This window comes from Gastrolobium bilobum, unplaced genomic scaffold (assembly GCF_033153095.1).
Source record: "Gastrolobium bilobum isolate Gb01-03AN ecotype WA unplaced genomic scaffold, APGP_CSIRO_Gbil_v1 utg762, whole genome shotgun sequence".
Lineage (NCBI taxonomy): Eukaryota > Viridiplantae > Streptophyta > Magnoliopsida > Fabales > Fabaceae > Gastrolobium > Gastrolobium bilobum.
The window spans coordinates 396,301-419,567 of NW_026899802.1; the positions used below are offsets into that span (position 1 = coordinate 396,301).

The 23,267-nt window shown below is 37.9% G+C and overlaps 3 protein-coding genes and 1 pseudogene across 3 annotated transcripts; 3 read left to right on the forward strand and 1 right to left on the reverse strand.

Moving 5' to 3' along the window:
- Nucleotides 1-1,346: 1,346 nt before the first annotated feature.
- LOC133293641 (uncharacterized) lies at nt 1,347-2,183 on the forward strand. The gene has a single exon (XM_061492231.1). It carries the CDS (start codon nt 1,347-1,349, stop codon nt 2,181-2,183), a length of 837 nt encoding a protein of 278 aa, XP_061348215.1.
- Nucleotides 2,184-3,317: 1,134 nt separating this feature from the next.
- LOC133293642 (uncharacterized) lies at nt 3,318-3,866 on the forward strand. Its single transcript, XM_061492232.1, has 2 exons — nt 3,318-3,504; nt 3,553-3,866. The coding sequence occupies exons 1-2, from the start codon at nt 3,318-3,320 to the stop codon at nt 3,864-3,866; spliced, it is 501 nt and encodes a 166-aa protein (XP_061348216.1).
- Nucleotides 3,867-17,148: 13,282 nt separating this feature from the next.
- On the forward strand, nt 17,149-20,739 carry LOC133293667 (1-aminocyclopropane-1-carboxylate synthase 6-like). The gene is made up of 4 exons (XM_061492263.1): nt 17,149-17,744; nt 17,836-17,964; nt 18,907-19,067; nt 19,163-20,739. Exons 1-4 carry the CDS (start codon nt 17,304-17,306, stop codon nt 20,010-20,012), a joined length of 1,581 nt encoding a protein of 526 aa, XP_061348247.1. The 5' UTR covers nt 17,149-17,303; the 3' UTR covers nt 20,013-20,739.
- Nucleotides 20,740-21,822: 1,083 nt separating this feature from the next.
- Nucleotides 21,823-23,175, reverse strand: LOC133293643 (probable LRR receptor-like serine/threonine-protein kinase At1g12460; annotated as a pseudogene).
- Nucleotides 23,176-23,267: the final 92 nt, after the last annotated feature.

Here is a 23,267-nt window from a genome sequence, read left to right on the forward strand (position 1 = left end):
TTATAAAACTTATAATAAATATATAAATATAATAATAATTTAACTTAGTGGTTAGTATTTCATTTTCCTTTCTTTAGGTGCTAGGTTTGAATTCTAAGAGCACAATTATGATGGAATATTGTCATCATTTTCAAAAATCAGGTCAATCAAAAAATTAATACTGGGTTAGCATCCATTAAACTCAATTTTTAATTGTTTTACTGATTCTTAACCGAGTTGTATGTATAACTGATTAATTAAATGAATCGGACCAATTAGGGATTCAGATTCTTGTTCAACCAATCCGATCAGATTGAGTGAGTTTTAACAACACTAGCTATAAACAGATCGCATTGGAGTTTGATTTAAACAAGCTTTATTTTTCTCCATTAAATTTAACCAGATGTTATTAAGAGCATTTTTTTTATACATTAAGAGTTTCCATTATTTAATTGAATAGGCTAATAACCATTTAGATTTGAAATTTTTTATTAATGACTCTAGTTCCTAAATGAACAATTTAAGTGTCGGATATTGCATTGGGTTGTTTTGATACTATCAAACAATTGAAAGCATAATGATTGATGTTGCTATTTTTTAAGTGTGCATCAAGTTTAAATTTCTACTACAGCAATGATTAGGAAGGACCAAGTCAAACACTTAAAGGTTAAAAGAATGAAGATAAAGGTTCAAAACAATTGGAAGCTAACAAGTAATCTATTGCTGGGTTGACAGGAATGGATTTTGAATTCAAAAGATATTTAAAGAAAGAGGATATTAAGATAAGGTTACAGTTTTGACAAGAACATTTTGAATATCAAGATAAGCTCCAAGTTTTTATAGATGATGATACGAAAAGAGGATGGGTCAACAAGTTATTTATATATACAAGACTTCTATTAATCGAAAAAGATACTTCTAAGAGGGATTTTTGTAGAGCATCGCACTTAGTTTAAAATATGATTTGAAGTGTCACCTTTTATTCTTTTTGAGAAGTACTAGCAAGGTGGTTTTTCTTCAATCGATATTATTTTTAGCTATTGTGAGTTAACAATAGGGGAGCAATTGTCTTGGGATATTTGGATTTTTAGACCTAAAAGATTAGGTTGAAGTAGCAATTTCTATTGTGTGATTGGAGTTGTGTAAATTGGGTTAATTTGTACTTGAAATTATTGAGATCGTGGTTGTTTTACTCCTATTAGTTTAAGAGGTCCTCCATGTTAATTTTCTATGTCTTTTATATTTTTTATGAAATTTAATTTTGGTAAACAAAATTAAAAAAATTTGTTAAAAAAAAATTTGCATCATGGATTACATTGCAGTTTAAGCAATAAAATTGTTCCAACTAATCAAATATTGAATAAAAAATGACGCTGCTGCCTAGCTTCTGGCCCGAACCTTCGTCAGAACAAGGAAGACCAAAACCGAGGAGGGAGAAGGAAGATCTTTTAGAGAGAAGTGTAAAGAAAGCAAAAGAAAACATCCATGAAGATAGCTCCATGGACGACGAGATGCTGGAAAAAAATACCATTGAGGAAACAGAAAATTCTAAGCACCAAAAAGAGAACAACAAGAAACCCAGGAGCTCTGGAGGAACAGGAAGGAAAATGGTCTCATATAAAGATGTTGTCCTACAACTAAATGGAGAGGGGAATGACGTATATAGTGATGAGGAAGACTTAATGACAACCCTCAGAAGAGAGGAAGAAGAAGCAGAGGAATTGGAGGATGAAACCCCAGCGGAGCGAGCCAACCCTCTATGCCCAGTCTACTATCTCTCTGCAAGACAACACAGAGAAAACTGCAAGAAGTGGAGGAAAGCAATCATAGTGAAACTTATGGGAAAGAAAATTAGCAACCGGCTACTGATTACAAGACTTATGAGAATATGGAATCTAGTGGGAAGATTTGAAACCATTGATCTGGACAATGTATATATTCTCTTTAAATTTATGGAAGATAAGGACTATCACCATGTCCTCCATGAGGGCCTCTGGATAATCTTTGGGCATTACGTGATAGTTCAACGTTGGAGGCCCATGTTTGACCCCTATGATGAGCAGGTGAAGAGAATGGCAGTAAGGGTACACATCCCTGGGCTTCCTCTAGAAATCTATACATCCCAGCACTTATGGAGAATAGGCAATCTGTTGGGTAGAACCCTAAAAGTAGATCAAAATTCCTTGAGGAAAAACGAAAGATGAGATGGCGAGCTTATAGAGAAAACAAAGTATGCAAGACTATGCATAGAAGTGGATCTCAGAAAGACGTTCATTCCCAGTTTCCAGGTAATGAAAAGAGAATTCCAAGTAGCTTATGAGGAATTGCACCTTATTTGCTTTGGATGTGGGCGGTACGGACACAAGCAAGAACATTGTAATGGGGGAGAGACCAAGACCATGCAAGTCGAAAAAGCACAATAGGTGGAAAAGGAAGAAAAGGGGAGCACCAACCTCAGAGCAAAAACAGACGGATAGAGCCTTTGGCTCATGGATGGTTGTCCAAAGAAACCAAAGAGGACGCAAGTTGAAGGGAGGTACTAACTCGAAGGTTGAAGAAATCTCATGTCCTATGCCAACGCCAACAATGGGAAGAACTCGAAAGGAAGACCTTCCCGCCGGCGATGCAAATCCGACTCTAAACTCCCGCTTTGCTGTTCTGACAGATTCAGACATGCAGGAAGATCATGTGGTTCAGAAGTCAGCAGTACAGATCTTGGTTGGTCCCAAGGAGTTGACATCCCACCCTGACGCAACAGAGGGCACAGGAAAGAGCAGTGCATTGGGCAGTGTGATATACACAAAAGGGGTAAAAGAGCCTTCGGCTAACAAACATAGAATCTCTGCATCGCAGAAGACTCATTCTAGGCAATCGAAGTTAGGACCGAAAGGGCCCATTAGCAAAAATAAAAAATCACAAGGCCCAATAAGCCTTAGCAAAGAAGCCATAATTGGAGATGGCCCTATTCTGAAGCCAGCCCAGGATAATTGTCCAAGCCCTCCAACGGAAATCTTAATAAAAAAGAGAGAAGAGAAGGATATGTTACACACGATGAGATCAACTCCGAAGGAGCAGGACGAGATGATCCTTAATGAGGTGATTTCGGCTATGAATCTTTCAAGAGAGCCCCTGCCCCATTTTTCATCTGGGAATGATGGCAAGGAAAACAAATTTAAAGGGGGTGGAAAGAACAGGGGATTACCCCTTCTAGGAGATCCACGTCAAATTTAGATGAACAAACCAGTCTTACTGGAGAAGAAAAGCTCTAGCTTTGGGAGTCAGAACAAGTCAGAGGATGGTGGATTGTTGGCCTCCCACCAAACATCCCAACCTTTTAAATGAATGTGCTTATCTGGAATTGTCGTGGTGCTGCGAAGGCAAAACTCAAAGGCATCATGAAAACTCTAGTTAGAAGTCACAAGGTGGAGGTTGTTGTCCTCTTAAAACCAAGAGTGAGTGGAATTCGTGCTCAAAAGGTAATTCAAAATTTGGGGTATGTGAACTACATTATAGAGGATGCAGTAGGTTTCTCTGGGGATATTTGGATTCTATGAAACCATTCTGAATACACAGTGGAGCTTGTGGATAAAACCTCTCAAGCAATTTTGGTTAGATTATCTAAACCCAATAATTCCCCTTTCATTTTTTCTGTCGTGTATGCTAATCCAAGAGTTGAGAGAAAGAAGAAGCTGTGGGAAGTGTTGCGTAGTTGGCATCAGATGTACTCTGAACCTTGGCTGGTTGCGGGGGATTTTAATGAGATTCTTTCAGCAGAGGAGAAGAAAGGTAGAGCCCCTGTAGACTTCGGTAGATGTTCTGATTTTGCAGATGTTCTGGATGATTGCAATCTGATGGACCTGGGCAATTCTGGGCCTTTTTTCACCTAGAAAGAGCCGAAGTTTGCTCACCTTGAGAAGGTGTTTAAAAGGCTAGATAGGGTTGTTGCCAATGTTAGTTGGAGGAATGCTTTTGAAGAAGCTGTCATCTGAACCTTGCCTAGAACCTGTTCTGATCACAACCTCATTCTCATCTGCCTTTCTCCTGCTAATTCTGAGTGGGAGGATCGTCCTTTCAGATTTTCCCCCTGGATGGACCACTATGATGCACAGACACTAACACAGGACACGGTACACGACACGCCGACATGTTAATTCTAAAAAATGGCATATTTCGAACCGTTGAGACACGTTTTGATATTAAATAATATTTTTAATATATATAATATAATTTATATTTAATAGATATAACAGTCCATAATAAGTTATATAACTAATCAAATATTCAAATTTCATAACATAAATATAAAAAAAAATAATTTTTCATATCTTGTTAATTTTTCATGTCAAATTTCATAACAGAAAAAAATTAATTTATAAATGATTTTTTATTTTATTTTTAGTTAATAAAATAAAATTAAGAGTAAAAAAAAACGTGTCCGAGTGTGTCTTAGCGTTGACCACGTGTCGAAAAAAGTTGACTGCGTGTCGGAAAAACGTGTCGGAGTGTGTCGGAGAGTTGACCACGTGTCCCAAAATGTTAACCGTGTGTCGGACACGTGTCCGAACGTGTCGGAGCATGTCTGTGTCGGACACGTGTCCGAACGTGTCAGAGCATGTCTGTGTCGGACAAGTGTCCGACACGCACAATTTCAAAAACAAAGTGTGTCTGTGCTTTGTAGATGGACCATCCTGAGTTTGCACAGCTCCTTAGAGATAATTGGATGGGGTCTGTGGACACTCCCTCGAATCTCAGAGAGCTAACACCAACTCTGAAATTCTGGAATGAACACACTTATGAGATCATTCACAGAAAGAAAACCTCTTTTCTCAGAAGACTGGATGGGATCCAAAGAAATCTGGAAAAAAGGAGGTAACATTTTTCTTTAAAAGTTTGAGAAGGAGCTTAGCCTTGATCTGGACAGCTTGTTGGAACTGGAAGAGCAACTTTGGTATCAAAAGTCCAGGACTATGTGGATAAGGGATGGAGATAGAAATACCAAATTCTATCATACTATGGCTATTGCTAGAAGACGCAGGAATAAGGTGCTAGCCCTGAGGAATGAAATGGGTCTTTGGATTAATGATGAGGAATCTCTCAAGTCTATGGTCTCTCAATTCTACATCAATCTGTTCTTAGAAAACCAGGTGGAGAGAAGATGGGTGAGTACTTGCGAGAATTGGCCTCAGCTTGATAATTCTGACAGACAAAGACTGAGTCATAAACTTTCTAAGGAGGAAAGACAGGCTGCTATTTTCCAAATGGGACCTCACAAAGCCCCTGGTAATGATGGTTTTCCTGCGACCTTTTATCAAAGGAATTGGGACTTCCTAGTTGATAAGGTATGTAACGATATTGATGATTGCTTCTCGGATCCAGAGAAAATCAGTAATATAAATGATACCATCCTTGTCCTCATCCCCAAAGTAGATAAACCGGAGAGAGTGGAGCAATTTAAACCGATTGCTCTGTGTAATGTGTTCTATAAAACTATCTCTAAGATTCTGGTAAACAGGCTTAAATCTGTTATGGACAAATTGGTTTCTCCTTTTCAGACCAGTTTTGTTCCAGGAAGAGTTATTCATGATAATGTCATTATAGCTCAGGAAATGACTCGCTCAATGAACAGACTAACAGGGAAAAAAGCTTACATGCCAATCAAAATTGACTTGGCAAAAGCATATGACAGGTTGAATTGGGGCTTTATTCACAAGGTTTTACTAGAAGCTGACATTCCCCCGCAGATGGCTGATGTCGTAAAAGTATGTATATCTTCGGCTAAATTTCAGGTTCTTTGGAACAATAGCGAATCTGATGCGTTCAAACCAGAGAGGGGCATTCGTCAAGGTGATCCTATTTCTCCTTACTTATTTGTTCTGTGTATGGACAAGCTTTCTCATCTTATTGCAAAAGCTGTAAAGGCCAAACGTTGGATCCCTATGAGAGCTGGTAGAAAGGGACCTAGGATCTCTCATCTTATGTTTGCTGATGACGTAGTTCTCTTTGGGGAAGCTAGCCTCAATCAATTGGACGTGATGCTGGATTGCCTCAAGGGGTTTTATGACATGTCTGGTCAGGTTGTTAGCATTGAGAAGACAACCATCTACTTCTCTAAGAACACGGAGCCGAACACCAGGACCTCCATCTCACAAGCTAATGGTTTCAAGATGTCAGATTCACTAGGGAAATATTTGGGCTCTATGCTTTACCATGGGAGAGGTAGAAAGCAAAATTTTGCTGCAGTAATCCAGCGGGTAAAGTCTAGGCTCACAGGATGGAAAGGTAACTTGCTTTCACTTGCTGGGGGAACTACTCTTGCAAAATCTATCTTAAGCTCCATCCCCACCTCTCATATGCAACATGGTGTAATTCCTAGAGCTGTTTGCAATGAGATAGAGAAGATCCATCACTCATTCATATGGGGGGACAACCTTGATAAGAAGAAAGCCCATCTCGTTGCTTGGGAGAACTTATACAAACCAAAGCATGCAGGAGGGCTGGGAATCCACTGCCTTAGAGCTCACAATGAGGCTTTCCTCTTTAAAGTAGCCTGGAAAATCCTAAATAAACCGAAGAGCCTTTGGGTTCAAGTTCTGCTGGGGAAATATAGCAGAAATTTCAGTCCTAGGAGGCAGGTAACATCCCAAACTTATGACTCTCATCTCTGGAAAGGTATCTGTCACATCTGGCCTAAGCTCCTGGACTGCCTTCAGTGGAAAATTGGCAATGGCAGGGACATAAAATTTTGGGAGGATCGCTGGACGCACCTGGACTTCCCCTTAATTGAGCTCTCTATATCTAGTCCTTGTCTCATCGATTTGGGAGCTTCTGTTGCAGAGTTAGTAGATCATAATGCTGGAAATTGGAATTTTGAGTATCTCTAGAAAGTTCTGCCAGAGGAAACTATCCACCATATTAGAGTGTGTATTCCTCCCTCGGTCAACAATGAACCGGATTCTCTAGTGTGGAAGAACAACATCAATCACAAAGGTATTGTTAAATTTGCTTACAACAGTTTAATGGGGTTTGATAGGATATCCCATGATCCTATTTGGAAAAGAATCTGGAATTGGCAAAGGTTGCGCCAATTTACTTGGTTGGTTCTTTATGGAAGGATTCTAACTAGGGAGTATACTTCTAAGTGGGGGGCTCTTCACATTGCCACTTCTGCAGGAACAAAACTGAATCAATCAACCATGTGCTTAGAGATTGCAAGAAAGCCATTCCTATCTGGAGTTACTGGTTTGAGGGTGCTATCCCAGAGAGTTTCCTATCTGTTAGTCAGGATGAATGGATTAGGAGAAATCTCATGAACCCGTGGGCGCACCCTCAACGTTCAAAGTGGAGGGACATTTTCCTTGTTTCTATTTGGTTTTTATGGAGCTGGAGAAATAAGGAGATCCATGAACCTGGTTTCATTAGACCCCTAAATAAGCCAAGGTTCATGGAAAACTATATTCTGGGTGTCGAACAAGCTTTAGGCAGGCAGGTCTCTCACTCTATGCAGTGCACTGATCGTAATCTGGTTAGATGGAAAGCTCCTCCTGTCGGTTGGATGAAGATGAATGTAGATGCAGCAACGAGTTCTAACCCGAACCTGGCCTCTTGTGGGGGTCTTCTCAGGGATGATAGAGGAAGATGGGTGGCTGGGTTTACCTATCTGATCGACAATTGTGACCCTCTTACAGCGGAGCTCTGGGCTATTCTAAAAGGATTAACCACTGCGTGGGAGTTGAAAACTGACAAAGTAATAGTGGAAAATGACTCTTCACAAGCTCTTCAAGCGCTGGAAAGGCCTAGAGGTATCAGTCACATTCAGGGGATAGTCGAGGAAATCCAGAAATGGATGAAGAGAGCTTGGCATCTTGTCTTCCACCATACTCTTAGAGAAGGAAATTCGTGTGCTGATTTTTTGGCCAAAGCTGCATTTCAATCCCAGAACTATTTTTTTTTTGCTGAACAGAGTTCCAACCTGTTTGGAACCTCTGTTACAAAAAGACGTTATCAATATGTAACTTGTTTCTGTTGGGCTTAGGCCCCTTCGATATACTTTAAAAAAAAAACTTGCATCACTCAATTAACCCCTCCGGCTCTTGAGTGTCACAGGGACTAACATTAAGAACAACATTTTGAGTTAAGCATTATGTATTCTTCACTATATTTACTGTACAAAAATTATTATAAAAGTTTTTTTTATTCGTATAAATAGCTATCTTAGGAATGTTGGCAGCATTAATCATTTAATAATTATATTTATGGTTTCAAAATGTTTTAGTTGATACTTTTGTTTATTATTCGAATATATTATGAAAGATATATAACACAAATGATTACTATCAAATATCTTTTTTTGGGGCCGGATATTACTATTTTGTGAGGAGAAATTACACTGAACTCTTTCCAGCAACTACCTCGAAGGAGAAGAAAAGGTGTCAAATTCTTTATTTTGTGGGTCACTCGACCGGAGTCATCTCAGTCACACCAATCTCTTTTTTCATCTCTCACTAGTCGCGAGCAAGCCTCCGATCTCTTTAAACTTGAATATAGCCACTCCAAGTGTTAGACTCATTCATAATTGTAGCATGGAAGGTCTTAGGTTCAAGACACCAATAACCAATTTTGGACTCATGATAGACAGTTGGAGGTGTGCATAATATCCAATTAACCTAAACCATTTTAGGAACTGAACCAAATCATTTCAAAAAAACCAAATTTTTTAATCAATTTTATGAACTGGTTCACTTTTTGGATTTAAGATAAGGTCTGATAATATAAGTTTATACTATACGTTATGATTTTTTTAGTTGTTTAGTATGATCATCGATTCATGATTAAATGCTTTGAGATGAAATATGATAAATACCTTGATTTTTATGTGAGAATAGATAACTGGTTGAGTTTTTAATTTGCAGGTCAAATTGATGATGCCAGAGTGCTATAGAATTTTTTTTTTACAAAACTCAACATGTGAAAAATGCTGCATGATTGCTATAGCAATTGCGATAATAGAACACTACGCTTTGCGAAAGGGTGTAGGAAGAGGAGGATAAGGCTTTCAAATTGAAATTCAAATGGAGGTTAAGGTTCCCAAACTAATGGATAACTCATCAGAAGGAATGCAGTAAAGATGTGTTGAAGATCAAAGAACTTAATCCAATGCCTTGATTGAATTATAATTTTTTTAATTTAACATTCACATTATGTAAGTTGCAGGGAATTGTTATAATACTCATTACACTCAAAGTATTAGACATTGTTGATTAAATATAAATTTATTAAATATTATCACTGAATAATAAAGGATTAGCAGCTATCTTAAATATTGGTAGTATTTAAAAAGTAGTGCCACAATGATATCAAAATGCACTGATACAACACGTAGAACCTCTACTCGCGTACGTGGAGCACCAGCCTGGGCACGTGACTTCACACGAAGTCACAATGTGGCAACTTGAGCAACGCGGCAACTAAAGATGTTCCTTGGTGTTAGTTGGTTGTTAGTTAGTTAGGATACTCATTAGTGTAGATAATGAGATGTATAAATACACATAAACTGAGATGTAATCCATCATGAAATGAAAAAAACGATTCCTCTTCTTTTTCTTTGATCAGAGTTCTCTATGAGATTCTTCTATGCAACCCTAGGTTGTAACATTGGTGCTTTCATTCTTGTTCTTAAGCCTAACACAATGCGGGTCCAAGAGGTAGTTGATGAATTGGCATCCACAAAGGCGGAGTTGAACCAGCGAAATCTGGAATTGAGTCAGAGAATTGATCAAATCTCTGAGTCTTTGGAGCTTCGTTTGACGAAGCTCTTTGAAAATCGGTTTAATACTTTGGAAGGTACGATGCGTGAGTTTGTGCATCATGGAATACACCATGTGTCTCCAGCAAGTTCTCACAGCCATGCGCATACCGATTCTCAAATTGGGGGAAATGCCGTTCATGACCAACGTCAAGCGTTGAAGTTTATCAAGATGGAAATTCCATCATTTGATGGCCAAAATCCTCATGTCTGGCTTTTCAAATCTGAGCTATTCTTCAACATGCAAGTCATTCTTGAAGAATTTAAGATTCGTTTGGCAGGGCTTAAAATGGAGGGTGCTGCAGCGTCTTGGTTCCAGTGGGTGCATGCTAGTGGAACAGTGCGCTCTTGGGAGGAATTTGCCCAAGCTGTTCGTCAGAGATTTGGGGGTACTGCTTATAGGGATCTTCGCGGTGTCCTTTCTAAGCTTTCCCAATCTGGTTCCTTACATGATTATGTGAAGGAGTTTGAGGCACTCATGAATCAGGTACCTGGTTTAGATGATAGCATGCTTTTGAGTTTCTTTGCGTCTGGGTTAACTATGGAGCTTCATAGTGTGATTCAAGTTCACTGGCCAGCCACACTTCACCAGGCTATGCAGTTGGCTTTTACTTATGATGCTCATCATCAAGAGCTTCGTTCATCTTTTTCTGGCCCATACAAGAAACAAGGTTGGAAGAATACTACCCAACCAACTACTACAACCTCTACCATGTCACAACACACTGTCAATCCAAGTGTGCCTCTATTACTAGCTCCTCCTCCTTTACCAATTAAACGGCTATCCCAAGAGGAACTTAAGAAGAAACATGAGCTAGGCATCTGTTACACATGTGAAGAAAAATGGAACATTGGCCATAGGTGTAAATCAAGGATGTTACTGCTGATTGCTGAACCGAATGATGAGGATGGGGAAGGGGAAGAACAAATTGTTTGGTGTCCCGAACCAACTAATGCCATCCCACAAGAGGGTCTTTTGAACTCCATGTCCATGTCCAGCAATAACCAGATCATGCAGTTGGAAACAATGATCAGGAGCCAGGGGGTAGGTGTTCTGGTCGATTCTGGCAGTTCCCATAACTTCATACAGAAGGACTTAGCATTGGAGCTTGGTATTCCTTTAGTGCAGCCAAATGCATGAAGGTGATGTTAGGTAATGGTCAATTCTTGTTGTGTAATACAAAATGCTATGGTGTATCCTTAATCATTCAAGGTCACGAATTTGTGGTTGATCTGTGGACACTGGACCTGAAACACCTTCAAGTCATTTTAGGCATGCCATGGTTGGAGTCATTAGGGAGAGTCACCCATGACTACAGAAGTATGACTATGGAATTTGTTCTGAACAAGGAACGAGTGATGTTACATAGTTGCCAGGCACTAGCAACTAAGCCAACCTCTTGTTTCTTGCTACAACAAGATACCATTCCACCTCAGTCACTCAATGCTGAATTGTGCACATTGAAAGCTAAGGTTCCCATAGAATTGTGGGAGATTTTACTGCGATATCAGAGGGTGTTCAAAGTTCCCAAGAGTCTGCCACCCTCAAGGGAAATTGATCATTCCATTCACCTTATCGAAGGTTCTTAACCAGTCAATGTGAGGCCCTATCGTTACCCACACTTCCAGAAGGCAGAAATAGAGAAGCAAGTCAAGGAATTGATGTCAACCGGATTCATCCAAGAGAGTAAGAGTCCATACTCTTCTCCTGTTCTGTTAGTGAAGAAGCATGACAATTCCTGGCGTATGTGCATTGACTATAGAGCATTAAATGCAATCACGGTAAGAGATTACTTTCCTATTCCCATTATAGATGAACTCTGTCATGCATCTGTCTTTTCTAAATTGGATTTGCGTGCTGGCTATCATCAAATTCGATTGAACACAGCTGATATCCCAAAGACGACGTTTAGAACACATGATGGTCATTATGAATACATTGTAATGCCATTTGAATTAACAAATGCCCCATCTACCTTCTAGTCAACTATGAATAATATTTTCAGGCCATTTTTAAGGAAATTTATCATTGTTTTTTTCGATGATATTCTCATTTACAGTAACTCCTTACCCGAACATTTACATCATTTAGAAATTGCTTTAGAATGTTTACATAGCCATGATTTTTTTGTAAAACTAAGCAAGTGTTCTTTTGATGTTGATGAAATTGACTATTTGGGTTATTTGGTATCCGGTTTGGGAGTGAAAGCTGATCCTACTAAAGTGGCTGCAATGGTTCAATGGCCATGTTCTCAAACAGTGAAACAGCTTCGTGCCTTCCTTGGCCTGACAGGCTACTACAGGCGTTTTGTGCAAGGTTATGCCTCTATAGCTACTCCTCTCACCAATTTGCTGTCACAAGATGCATGGCAGTGGTCACCCGAAGCAGAGGTTGCTTTTGTCACTCTCAAGCAGGCTATGGTTTCAACACCGGTGCTAGCCTTACCTGATTTTTCATTGCCATTTTGTGTGGAGACTGATGCATCGAATTCTGGAATTGGAGCAGTTTTTGATTCAAAAAGGGAAGCCAATCTTTTTTTTCCAGCAAAAAGCTTGGTCCTCGGTTAGCAGCTGCTTCCACTTACATTAAAGAATTCACAGCTATTGTTGAAGCAGTAAAAAAATAGAGACCATACCTTTTGGGGTCTCATTTTATTTCGCGTACAGATCACAAGAGCATTAAAGAAATTTTGTCACAGGTCATCAACACTCCAGAGCAGCAGAAATTTGTCTCCAAATTGATGGGCTACTCATTTTCCATTGAGTATAAACGTGGCAATTTAAACTCAGTAACGGATGGGCTGTCCAGACAGCATGATGGTGAGGCCACTTGCAATGTGTGTTTGTCTGAAATCTCATGCAACTTGGTCGATCAGATAAAGAAAGAAAATGAGACAGCGTTGGATTTGGTGGCAATACATGCAAAATTGGTTAAGGGTGACTTAGTGGATAATAATATTTCTCAAAAGGATGGCATTTTATTTCATAAACAGCGATACCTTTTGAGCTCAACTTCATCTTTAAAGCAACCTTTAATGGAAGAGGCTCATTCTTCTTTAGTGGGAGGTCATGCTGGTTCCTTGCGCACATTCTTAAGGCTCTCAGCTTCTTTTTACTGGCCTAAAATCCGACTGGATGTTAAGACTTTTGTCCAACAATGTGCTATATGTCAATCAATGAAGGCTACCACATCCCCACCAGCTGGTCTTCTTCAACCATTGCCTATACCTGAAGTTCCTTTTGATGATTTAACCCTTGACTTCATCACAAGTTTGCCATTATCAAAAAAATTTTTTGCCGTTCTAGTGGTGTTTGATAGACTTACCAAGTATGCACACTTTGGAGCTTTGCCATCCTCCTTCACAGCAGCTATGGTTGCTCAATTGTTTGTTGAGATCATTGTTAAATCTCATGGCTTTCCCAGGTCCTTGGTTTCTGACCATGACAGCATCTTCTTGAGTCAATTTTGGCAAATACTTTTTCGTTTCAGTGGCACAAAGTTGCACATGAGTACAACTTACCATCCCCAGTCCGATGGCCAAACTGAGGTCACCAATCTTTATTTGGAGCAATACCCTCGTGCTTACTGTTCTGAGCAACATGCTTCGTGGTCTTCTATTCTTCCATGGGCTGAGTTTCATTATAACTCCGCAGTACATTCCTCCATTGGAATGTCCCCATTCCAAGCATTATATGGTCCTCTTCCTCCATCCATTCCTCATTACCCTTGTGGTCTACTAAAGTTGGAAGTTGTTGATACTATACTTTCGGATCGTTCCGCCTTGTTGATTCGTCTTAAGCAAAATTTGATGAGGGCCCAAAACAGAATGAAGACCCTTGCAGATAGACATCGCTAGGATCGGTCATTCAGTATAGGTGACTATGTGTTAGTGAAGTTGCAGCCTTATCGTCAAATATCAGTGGCCAAACGTTCTAGCCACAAATTGGCAAAACATTTTTTTGGCCCATTTCCAATCATAGCAATTGTGGGTCTTGTAGCTTACAAGGTTCAATTTCCCGAAGGATCTCGTATCCATCCTGTTTTTCATATTTCGGTGCTGAAGAAATTCTGTGGTAACCCCTTAGCCTCTACTCTTTCGTTGCCTTTGGAGTCCATAGACAATCATCTTGTTCAACAGCCCATAGCTGTCCTTGAAAGCAGAGTGGATCAAGGCAAACACAAGAATCAACGTAAATTTTTGGTTCAATGGTCGCAATCTGTCCCTGAGGATGCAACGTGGGAATTTGAAGGTGATCTGCGCAGGACTTATCCTCATATAGACTTTGAGGACAAGGTCTCTGTCGTTGGGGAGGGCAATGATACAACACGTAGAACCTCTACTCGCGTACGTGGAGCACCAGCCTGGGCACGTGACTTCACATGAAGTCACAATGTGGCAACTAAAGCTGTTCCTTGGTGTTAGTCGGTTGTTAGTTAGTTAGGATACTCATTAGTGTAGATAATGAGATGTATAAATACACATAAACTGAGATGTAATCCACCATTAAATGAAATAAACGATTCCTCTTCTTTTTCTTTGATCAGAGTTCTGTGATTCTTCTATGCAACCCTAGGTTGTAACATGCACTCACGTTCATGCTTAAAGGTCCATAAATGCAGCAAATATAATTTTTTATTCCAATGTAGGCATACCAATAATAACATAATGCCAAACGCATAAGCATTAGTAATTTTAGTATATTAATGCCTTTTATTTTTTGGCTAAAAAAGCTCGTATATTCAAGTTGAGACTCATACGTCGCTATCTGGACACGGTTCATGACTTCATGGCTTCATGCTTCTTAGCATTAGCCCATACTCAACAGGTTAACCATCCAAGCCTCAACCTCAGACGTTCTTGTCCAAGTTCCTTTTTTTTTTTTGGGTAATCCCTGTCCAAGTTTTTTTATCAATGCAAAAGTTATATATATTAAGGTCCAATTTATCAAGGGATTTTTTTGTGTGGTCCAGCTAAATTTCAGGCTTAAATTTTTAAGGGAGAAAATATTGACTTTATTAATCGATTAGAATACAGCAGGTTGTTTTCGTATTGCTCTATCAATTATCAGCTCTGTAATAGTAAAGTGAAACGACCAAAGTATCCGCGATTCCAAGCGTCATTGTAAAGCCCCTTTCTCCACTCACTCAACTTTTTTGTCTGTATACTAACATCGCATTGAGTTTACCCCAAAGCAACCTTAGACCAAATGTTAGCATGTGGCCAATACTTTACGGTTCATTTTATTCATGGTTATCATGATAAACTCAGAGACGTACCGTTGATTGTGGCATCTACTCAACATATTTCTTGTGTTATACTATATAGAATTATTTTTTCAAGGATATTTTTTAACAAGTCTGTTTGAGTTGTGCATTCAATTGAACGGTGAACAAACTATAAGGACCCCTGCAAAACATCTTTTTCAATGGGAGGGGATCTTGACCCTACATGCATTGCGAGGGGATACCATTCCCAGGAATTAAGATGAGAATGCGCTGGAGTATTTGCATTTGTGTGATGTACACGAGGCATGATTTTGGTACGACCTGCTGTCGTGTCGTGCTTCGCTGGAGCAGTTATGGTACGTCAAAAGTGGTCACCAAAATCAACAAAGGGGAGGAATCTTGTCAACCGTTGCCGTGTCTGGTAACCATTTTAGACTCACAGATCCTAAGATACCACATATTTTGTTTTTATATTGGTTGTTGAATATTCTGAATTTACATACGTGAATACTCTGGATAATTTTGCAATTATTATTTTGAATTTCACGCCGGTATAATTATAGGGGAAAGTATCGAAGATAAAATTATAAAACGACGTCGTTTTAGAGTTATATGATAAAAAATTATAATGATAAAGATTAATATAACCTTGCAATATATTATAATTACAAAAATACCTTCACTTCCGCTCCAAAACGACGTTGTTTGAGCTCACTAGAAATAACTTTATCTCCGGTGACGGGAGAAATCTTTTACCCATAATTATAACGTGATAAACCAATTCAATTTAAAATCTTATTTTTTTTTTTTTGAAATAATTGCTTATTATGGTATTAAACTTAAGTGACCACAAAATCACGAGTTTAATCATCACTATTCTTATTTTATAATAAAATTAAGTCAGTATAAGATAAATCAATAATTAAACTAGTGTAATATTCTCGCTTCAAGTCCAAATAAATTTTATATGAAGAGGTGTATTAGAAAAATATAAAAACATTGATGAGTTATTACTTATACACTTACGTGGTTAGGTGAAATGATTATTTAAAATAGTTGATGATTACAAAGTTACGAGTCTCCTATCACCGTCCACATTTTCGTACAACATAGAATAACAAATATGCCTGTACAATATTTATATTTCAAATCCAAAATAATTTTGTACGATGAGATGTGTTAAAGAGATGGGAGTTATTAATCTTATGTATCTTATGTGAGTGAAACAAAGTTGTGAGACCCATAATTTTTAAGAAAATATAAAAAGAAAAGAAAAAATGGGCACAAGATTACATGAGTGTGCAACATAAGATAGTTATTTTCTGTGACATAAGACATGATTAATAACTCCCATCTCTTTAATATTTTATATTTATTTTTACTTTTGTATGATTATGATTTTCCATATTTAAATCGAGGTTACTGGTTACTTTTGTCCTACATCAATCGAGGTTACTGGTTTCAAATATCTCGAAATTAAACAAAAATAAACAATAATACTTATGAGTCCCGCATCTCTATTTTTTATTTATCATCCATGCAAGTTACCGTCTCTCTTTAATCGGACTTGATCTCTTACGGTTTACGTATCCGCACCCCACGCTTCTTCACTTTTTCTTCCCCTCCCTTCCTATTATCTTTTCATGAAAATTACCTTATGTTTATGTTATCCCAAAATATTGAAATATACTCTTTTCAATAAAGTTATCAACTCGTTGAAATAAGTCGTTTATATATATATATATATATATATATATATTTCCATCAAAATAACCAAACCAAACCAATGATCTGATCTCTCTCATAAATGGAAATTAATTCGCAGTTAAGAGTCATTTATATTGCTTTACTTTCAATTTATGTTCAAAAAGTTATCAATGCCTATAATATAAGGATAAATAAAAAGAGACAAAGGTGTGAGATTTACTGGTGTAATTATTTATTTTTGTTTAGTATTGTCCTATCTAAAATCATTAATTTGAATTAAATCTAATAATAAAAAAATAAAATGTCAGGCAATATAAACTAATTTTTTTAAAAAAAATTAATAGTATTAGATTTTATTTTATTTTTAAAAGAAAACTTTAAAAGAGGGCGGGCGGGTGGCACAGTATTAGAGAATAGAGAGAGGGAAAGGAAATGTGAGGCTTTGAGATGGAAATGATAATATGATAATGGTTTTGGCCTTATTCAAAGGGAGAGGGAATGGAACGGCGTACAATCCAAGATTAGGTGTTTGCAAAATCCAAAATTGCCATCTCTCTGTCTCGTTCTCACTCTCACTTTCCATTTCCAATGAGACCAACCAAACCATCCTCATCCTCAACCTCAACCTCAACCTCAACTACTGCCATGAGACTCATTGTCCCTTTACAAGGCGTTGTCCAAGGCAGAGGAGGCCTCTTCTTCGGCTCCGTCATCCCTTGTGCCCTCTTCTACATCCTCCAGTTTTACTTCAAAACCCGCCATCGTCATCAACATCCTCCTCCTCCTTTTTCTCCGCCGGACGAAGCCGCCGCCGCCGCCAATGATAAGCTTCCGGAGCTCTCCGTATTGCCTCGCTCTCTCTCCCGGGCCCATCTCTCGCCCACCGGTTCGGCTTATGTCTCCAGTCGGGCCAATTCTCTAACAGTTGACTCTCTTTACGACAACGGTTTACTGAAGGCCGCAGAGAATCCCTACCACGAGATTCATAATCCAGACGGCGTTATTCAGCTTGGTTCTGGCGAGAACAAGGTTAGTTCTTTTTTCGTGGGGGCAGTTTTTTTTTTTTTTTTTGAATTAATTATGTTTGTGACAAAATTGGATTTGTTTGTGGTGGGTGTAGCTATGCGTGGACTTGGTTGAAGATTGGATTGAGAAGAATGCTAAGTTGGGGGAAGGAGATTGCAGGGGGCTCAATATAAGCGGGATTGCAGCCTACCAATCTTTTGATGGATTAATGGAGTTGAAAGTGGTAATTCACCTTACTGCTCCAACTATTTCCCTGCTTATTTTTAATTTATTGCAATTAAAACTTAGGTTGCATTCGATGTATATGGAGGGACTCTACATACAGTCAACAGATCAGTACATAAAGACTATTTTTTGTGATGTTATTGGTCGTTTCCTCTTTCTGTTATGATGACAAGATTTTGTAACCTAGTTAATTGGGGAACACAAATTATAGGAGAGTTGTGCTGTTCATTGAGTTGCTTTTTGTCTATTACTTATACTATTTTCACAATCTAACAAACTTTGTTAATTGCATTTTGGTTTTTTAATTAATATTTATTTGAAAGACAATTGTACACACTATAATTAAAATTAAGTAGTTAGAAGTGTAATTGGTGAATTGAGAGTGCTCATGGTTATACACAGCAAAATACAATAGTAGATACTGTAATTGCTTCAGAACTAACTGATATTGTGAAATGTAAATGGTAGAGGGCAAACCCTACTGTGCAGCCTTATCTTACTTTTTTGCAAAGAGACTGTTTCAAAGGAGCCTCCTTGATAGTCTTACCACTGCCCCTAGGCTCTCACTATGTAAAATGTAAATGATAGCTCATCAGAAATGTAGGAAAAAGAACATGAATGAAGAAGCATGATTTTTTTTGTAATTTACAAATTTACAATTGTATTGGTATGGAAATAATTGATTTCTTGTATGTTTGTATCTTTAAGAATCCCAAACTTTTTAGCCTGAAGTTTCTATGAATTGATACCTTAAACCTATGCTGTCTTGTCTCATCATCTGTTTCTCAAAATCAAAGTTCCTGCTAAGAATTTTATCGTGTCTCATTGATGATAATGACATACGTATTCATTCTCTTGAATTTTTTTCTTTTAAGTCTGTTTGTCTATTTTTTTTTTTTTCAAATGAAAAAAATTGTATTGTAATTCTGTAATCCTGCAGGCTGTAGCAAGTTTCATGTCCCAAGCTACCGAAAATTCAGTTTTCTTCAACCCCTCACAAATGGTAATAACTGCAGGTGCAACCCCTGCAATTGAGATTCTTAGCTTCTGCCTAGCAGATTATGGAAATGCATTTCTTGTTCCCACGCCTCATAGCCCGAGGTAACAATCATTTTCTCATCTCTGAAGTCCCCATTTTGTGACATGCTTTCCTGCCAAAAGAAAAAATAAATAAATGTTTTGAACACATTATGCAGCTTTGAAGGGGTTGTAAAATGGCGAACTGGAGTGGAGATAGTACCCGTTCCCTGCCGCAGCACTGATAACTTCAATTTAAGTGTAAATGCACTTGACCGAGCCTTCCACCAGGCAAAGAAACGTGGTCAGAAAGTTCGTGGAATAATAATAACGAATCCCTCAAATACTGTTGGCAATCTGCTAACTCGTGAAACACTATGCAGTCTTCTGGACTTTGCTAGAGAGAAGAACATCCACATCATCTCTAATGAAATATTTGCAGGGTCTACATATGGAAGTGATGAGTTTGTGAGCATGGCAGAAATCATGGAAGCTGAAGATCATGACAGGGACAGAGTTCATATAGTATATGGTTTATCGAATGACCTCTCTGTTCCAGATTTTAGGGTGGGTGTTATCTATTCCTATAACAAGAGTGTCCTGGCTGTTTCTAGAAAATTGTCAAAGTTCTCGTCCATTTCAGCTCCGACTCAGCGGTTGCTTATCTCCATGCTCTCAGATACAAGGTTTATACAAAAGTTCATTGAGACTAACAGATTGCGGCTTCGGAAAATGTACAACACCTTTGTGGCAGGATTGAAGCAGTTAGGGATTGAGTGCACTAGGAGCAGTGGTGGATTTTACTGTTGGGCTAACATGAGTAGGTTAATGCGCTCTTACAATGAAAAAGGGGAGCTCGAGCTCTGGGATAGATTGCTGAATGTTACTAAGATCATTGTTACCCCAGGATCCTCTTGTCACTGTATTGAACCAGGATGGTTCCGTTTCTGTTTTACTACATTGACTGAAAAGGATATTCCTGTGATTATGGAACGGATACAGAAAATTTCTGAAGCCACAAATTCATAGTTTATATGGCATCAGTTACTTCTGCAAATTTAGTTGGTTTACAGATTCTTTATTCTTTTGGAGAAACTCACATCATGGATTTAAACATTCCTAGGAGGAACCATCAGTCATCAAGGAGCAGTTGAATGAATAGGTGCTATGCAGTGTGATGGGGTTGCTTCAACATGATAGGCTGTAAAGTTAAGCCTACACATTAGGACATTTAATAAAATGGATAGTCGGAGCCTCGTAGGAGACTTATATTCAAATCAAACAGGGTTCTCTGGTTTCAGATTAATTCATAATCATGGAAGAATTTGTACTGAAATCTACTGAACAAAAAGGTTATCTTGTAGGTGGCTCTGTTAGCGCTACCAGCTTAATTGGAAAGGGAAGAAAGCAAGGTAAATTACAAGCGAAACCAAAGTTTGGATACGGGTTCGGTTTTCTCCGAGCTCTATATATTTTGCTTTTAGTGGGATTTTTTTTAAATTATTATTTTTAATCAATGCTGCAAGGTTTAGCTGTTTTATTATTTTGGTCCGCCCTCCATAAGGATGGGCCGAATCAAATGTGGATAACTTAAGCAAAAAAGTGAGTATCTTTGCTTCGTTCGTGATGCTTGTGTCATCCCTGGATCATGATAACTGAGATTCTTGCAATTAGACATGAAATGAAAAGATGATGTTAGTGTTATGAAGAGTCTTTGTAAGTAATTATGTTCTGCATGACTCGTCGAAGGAAATTGTGGAGGAGAAATGCCTTTACCATGAATTAATGCAAGTGGTGTTTACCAAAGAGACGTGTCCCGTGTTTAATTTTTTTATTTTTTATTTAAAAAAAAACCCTGTTAATACCCCCCCCCCCCCCTACAAAAAAAATAAGAAAAAAGAGAGAGTAGAAATAATAATAATAATGAACTGAGGGAAATAAAAAAGAGTAGAAGTAGAACCCGACCAGGTTTAAGCGTCTTTACATGTACTGTGAAACTAATGGCACTACCGGCTATGTAACAATCTTTGGTGAGTAACGCCAAATTGACCTGCAACTAGTTATGCGTTAGTTTGGACATAATTCATCTTAGTTTGTGAAGTGACATTAAGAGCACCTTTATATTACACAAATAACAATCTTTAGTGCCATGTGACAAGTTGTGCCTAAAATGATGCACCTGATTGCATTAGTTAGTAGATATTTTACATAGGGCAAGATATATTTATCAATAATTAAATTTATCATTTTTTATCATCAAATTTTGATCGTTGATTTCTGTCAATCTAACGATTATAATTTATTAGTAATTAATAATAAATTAATAAGTGTCTGAGTGAAAATTAACCGTTAAGATTTTTGGTAATAAGAAATGATAAACTTTATTAGCAGTAAGTAAGTTCCCTCCTTTTTTTACATATCGTTTTAAATTCGTATTTTTTTTATTTAAACTACAATTTTTTAATTTTTTTTTTAAATTTTTTATTATGTTAGGGTAACCAAAACATAATAAATTGGAGCAAATTCTAGGCAGTTTGTGGTTCCCCTGAAAAGTGAAAACACGTGGTGAAATGGTATAAGCAAAGGTCTTCATTGAAAATATTACACTTTATTTTACGATAATGGTAATAAAAAATCAAATGGATTTTACTTTTGTTTTTTTCGTCTTTTGAATGTTTAACTTTAACATCCTAAACCCGGAAATATTCAGTCAATTCAAACCTCTTTCCATTAAGAATTTAATAAATTAGCAGTTAATTTTGATGATGTGCACGCAGAAGCTATTGCTTGTCAATGTGATTCCAGTCCATTTCTGATGGATCCAAAGACCTGGGCAACCTCAACCATGCTTGGTCTCCTTGAAGGATCCTCCGAGGTACAAATGATCCACAATCTCAACCTGAATTACTTTGTTCTCAGCAAAGCCTACCAAACTTCTTGTTAAGCAATCTGAGGCTGAGCCATTCTCCAATAACCCCCTCACATGTTCACACAAAACCACCACCTCTTTTGTTGTTGTACTTCCTAAGGGCTTCCTCCCCATAACCCAGCTCCAAAAGAATTACCCCTAAACCATAAACATAGCAGCACTTCTCACTCAGCCTCAGCAAGGTACCCACAGCATTGTGGAACTTGCTCAGACCGTAACTGTCCAAAATGGGAAGTAATTTTCTTAACCCATAGTCAGACAACTTAGCTTCATGTTTGTCATCTAAAGATTATGTTAGTGGATTTAATGTTGAAATGAAGAATGGGAGGAGGACAGTCATGGTGAAGTTGGGTAAGGGCTTCAGCTGTTCCTAGTGCAATTTGAAACCTTGCTGACCAATACAATTCCCTATTTAGATTATCATAAAGATTCCCATCTGGGACAAACCCTGATAGAATAATCTGATTTGTGGAGGACCAATAGTAACCTTGAAAGCAACTAAATTAGGGTGGAAAAGGTTTGCCAATTTGCCCAATTTCAAGCTCAAACTCTACCTGATTTCTGATCTTTTTCAAAGTCTCAATTTTCTTCACTGCAATTGAGATCCCACGTTCAAAATCATTTCTGTAGACTGTACCAATTGATCCACGGCCTATCAAAGATTCGTTGTCAAGTAATGTGTAACACCTTACTGTATCACACTTGTTGAAAGTGTTATATATAGAATAGTTTAGCGCAAGGACAAAGTCCCACACTCATGTTTCTCATTTAACAACACTAAAATGACTGGATATGAGTAAAAAAAAATTCTTTTCTAAAAAAATATAATAAAACTTATACAACATTTAATAACGTACCTTTTTCTCCGAATAAATAGATTACAAGATGGTTTGTAGGCTTATAGGGTAGCCGAAACAGTCTGGCTACAAAATACATCAAAGTATTTATGCCTCTCTATATTCAATTTCAGCAACTTTAGCGTGCAAAGCTACTACTATCGTGGCCGTATACGCCAGATAGTAACATAATTGAAACTTATTTGTGGCCGAGGTTTCAGCCAAAGTAGGTCGTCATCCACTGATTGAATCCATTTGAAATATAGTAACATACTAGGATCACTCCTTATGGATCATTCATTGTTGAGAATCACTTGATCTTATAGGTTATCCACAAATACTGAACTGGTATATTCTTACTTTGTTCATACATATCTGCATTGTTCACAGAACATGCTTTATTAAATTTATTGCAATTGAAATACATATCGGCACTCCTTTATTACATGCAATAAGCATTTGTTTATGCCTGCCCTAGTTTTGAACTCATATTGAAGAGATGAATTACTCGCTGGTTAT

What these genes read in the sequence shown, in the direction of transcription:
- LOC133293642 (XM_061492232.1), top strand. Translation starts at nt 3,318, where the DNA reads ATGAATGTGCTTATCTGGAATTGTCGTGGTGCTGCGAAGGCAAAACTC. An exon ending in CATTATAGAGGATGCAGTAG is followed by an intron (nt 3,505 to 3,552) that starts GTTTCTCTGGGG and finishes CTGAATACACAG; the next exon opens with TGGAGCTTGTGGATAAAACC.
- LOC133293641 (XM_061492231.1), top strand. Translation starts at nt 1,347, where the DNA reads ATGACGCTGCTGCCTAGCTTCTGGCCCGAACCTTCGTCAGAACAAGGA.
- LOC133293667 (XM_061492263.1), top strand. Translation starts at nt 17,304, where the DNA reads ATGAGACCAACCAAACCATCCTCATCCTCAACCTCAACCTCAACCTCA. An exon ending in TTGGTTCTGGCGAGAACAAG is followed by an intron (nt 17,745 to 17,835) that starts GTTAGTTCTTTT and finishes TGGTGGGTGTAG; the next exon opens with CTATGCGTGGACTTGGTTGA. An exon ending in GATTAATGGAGTTGAAAGTG is followed by an intron (nt 17,965 to 18,906) that starts GTAATTCACCTT and finishes GTAATCCTGCAG; the next exon opens with GCTGTAGCAAGTTTCATGTC.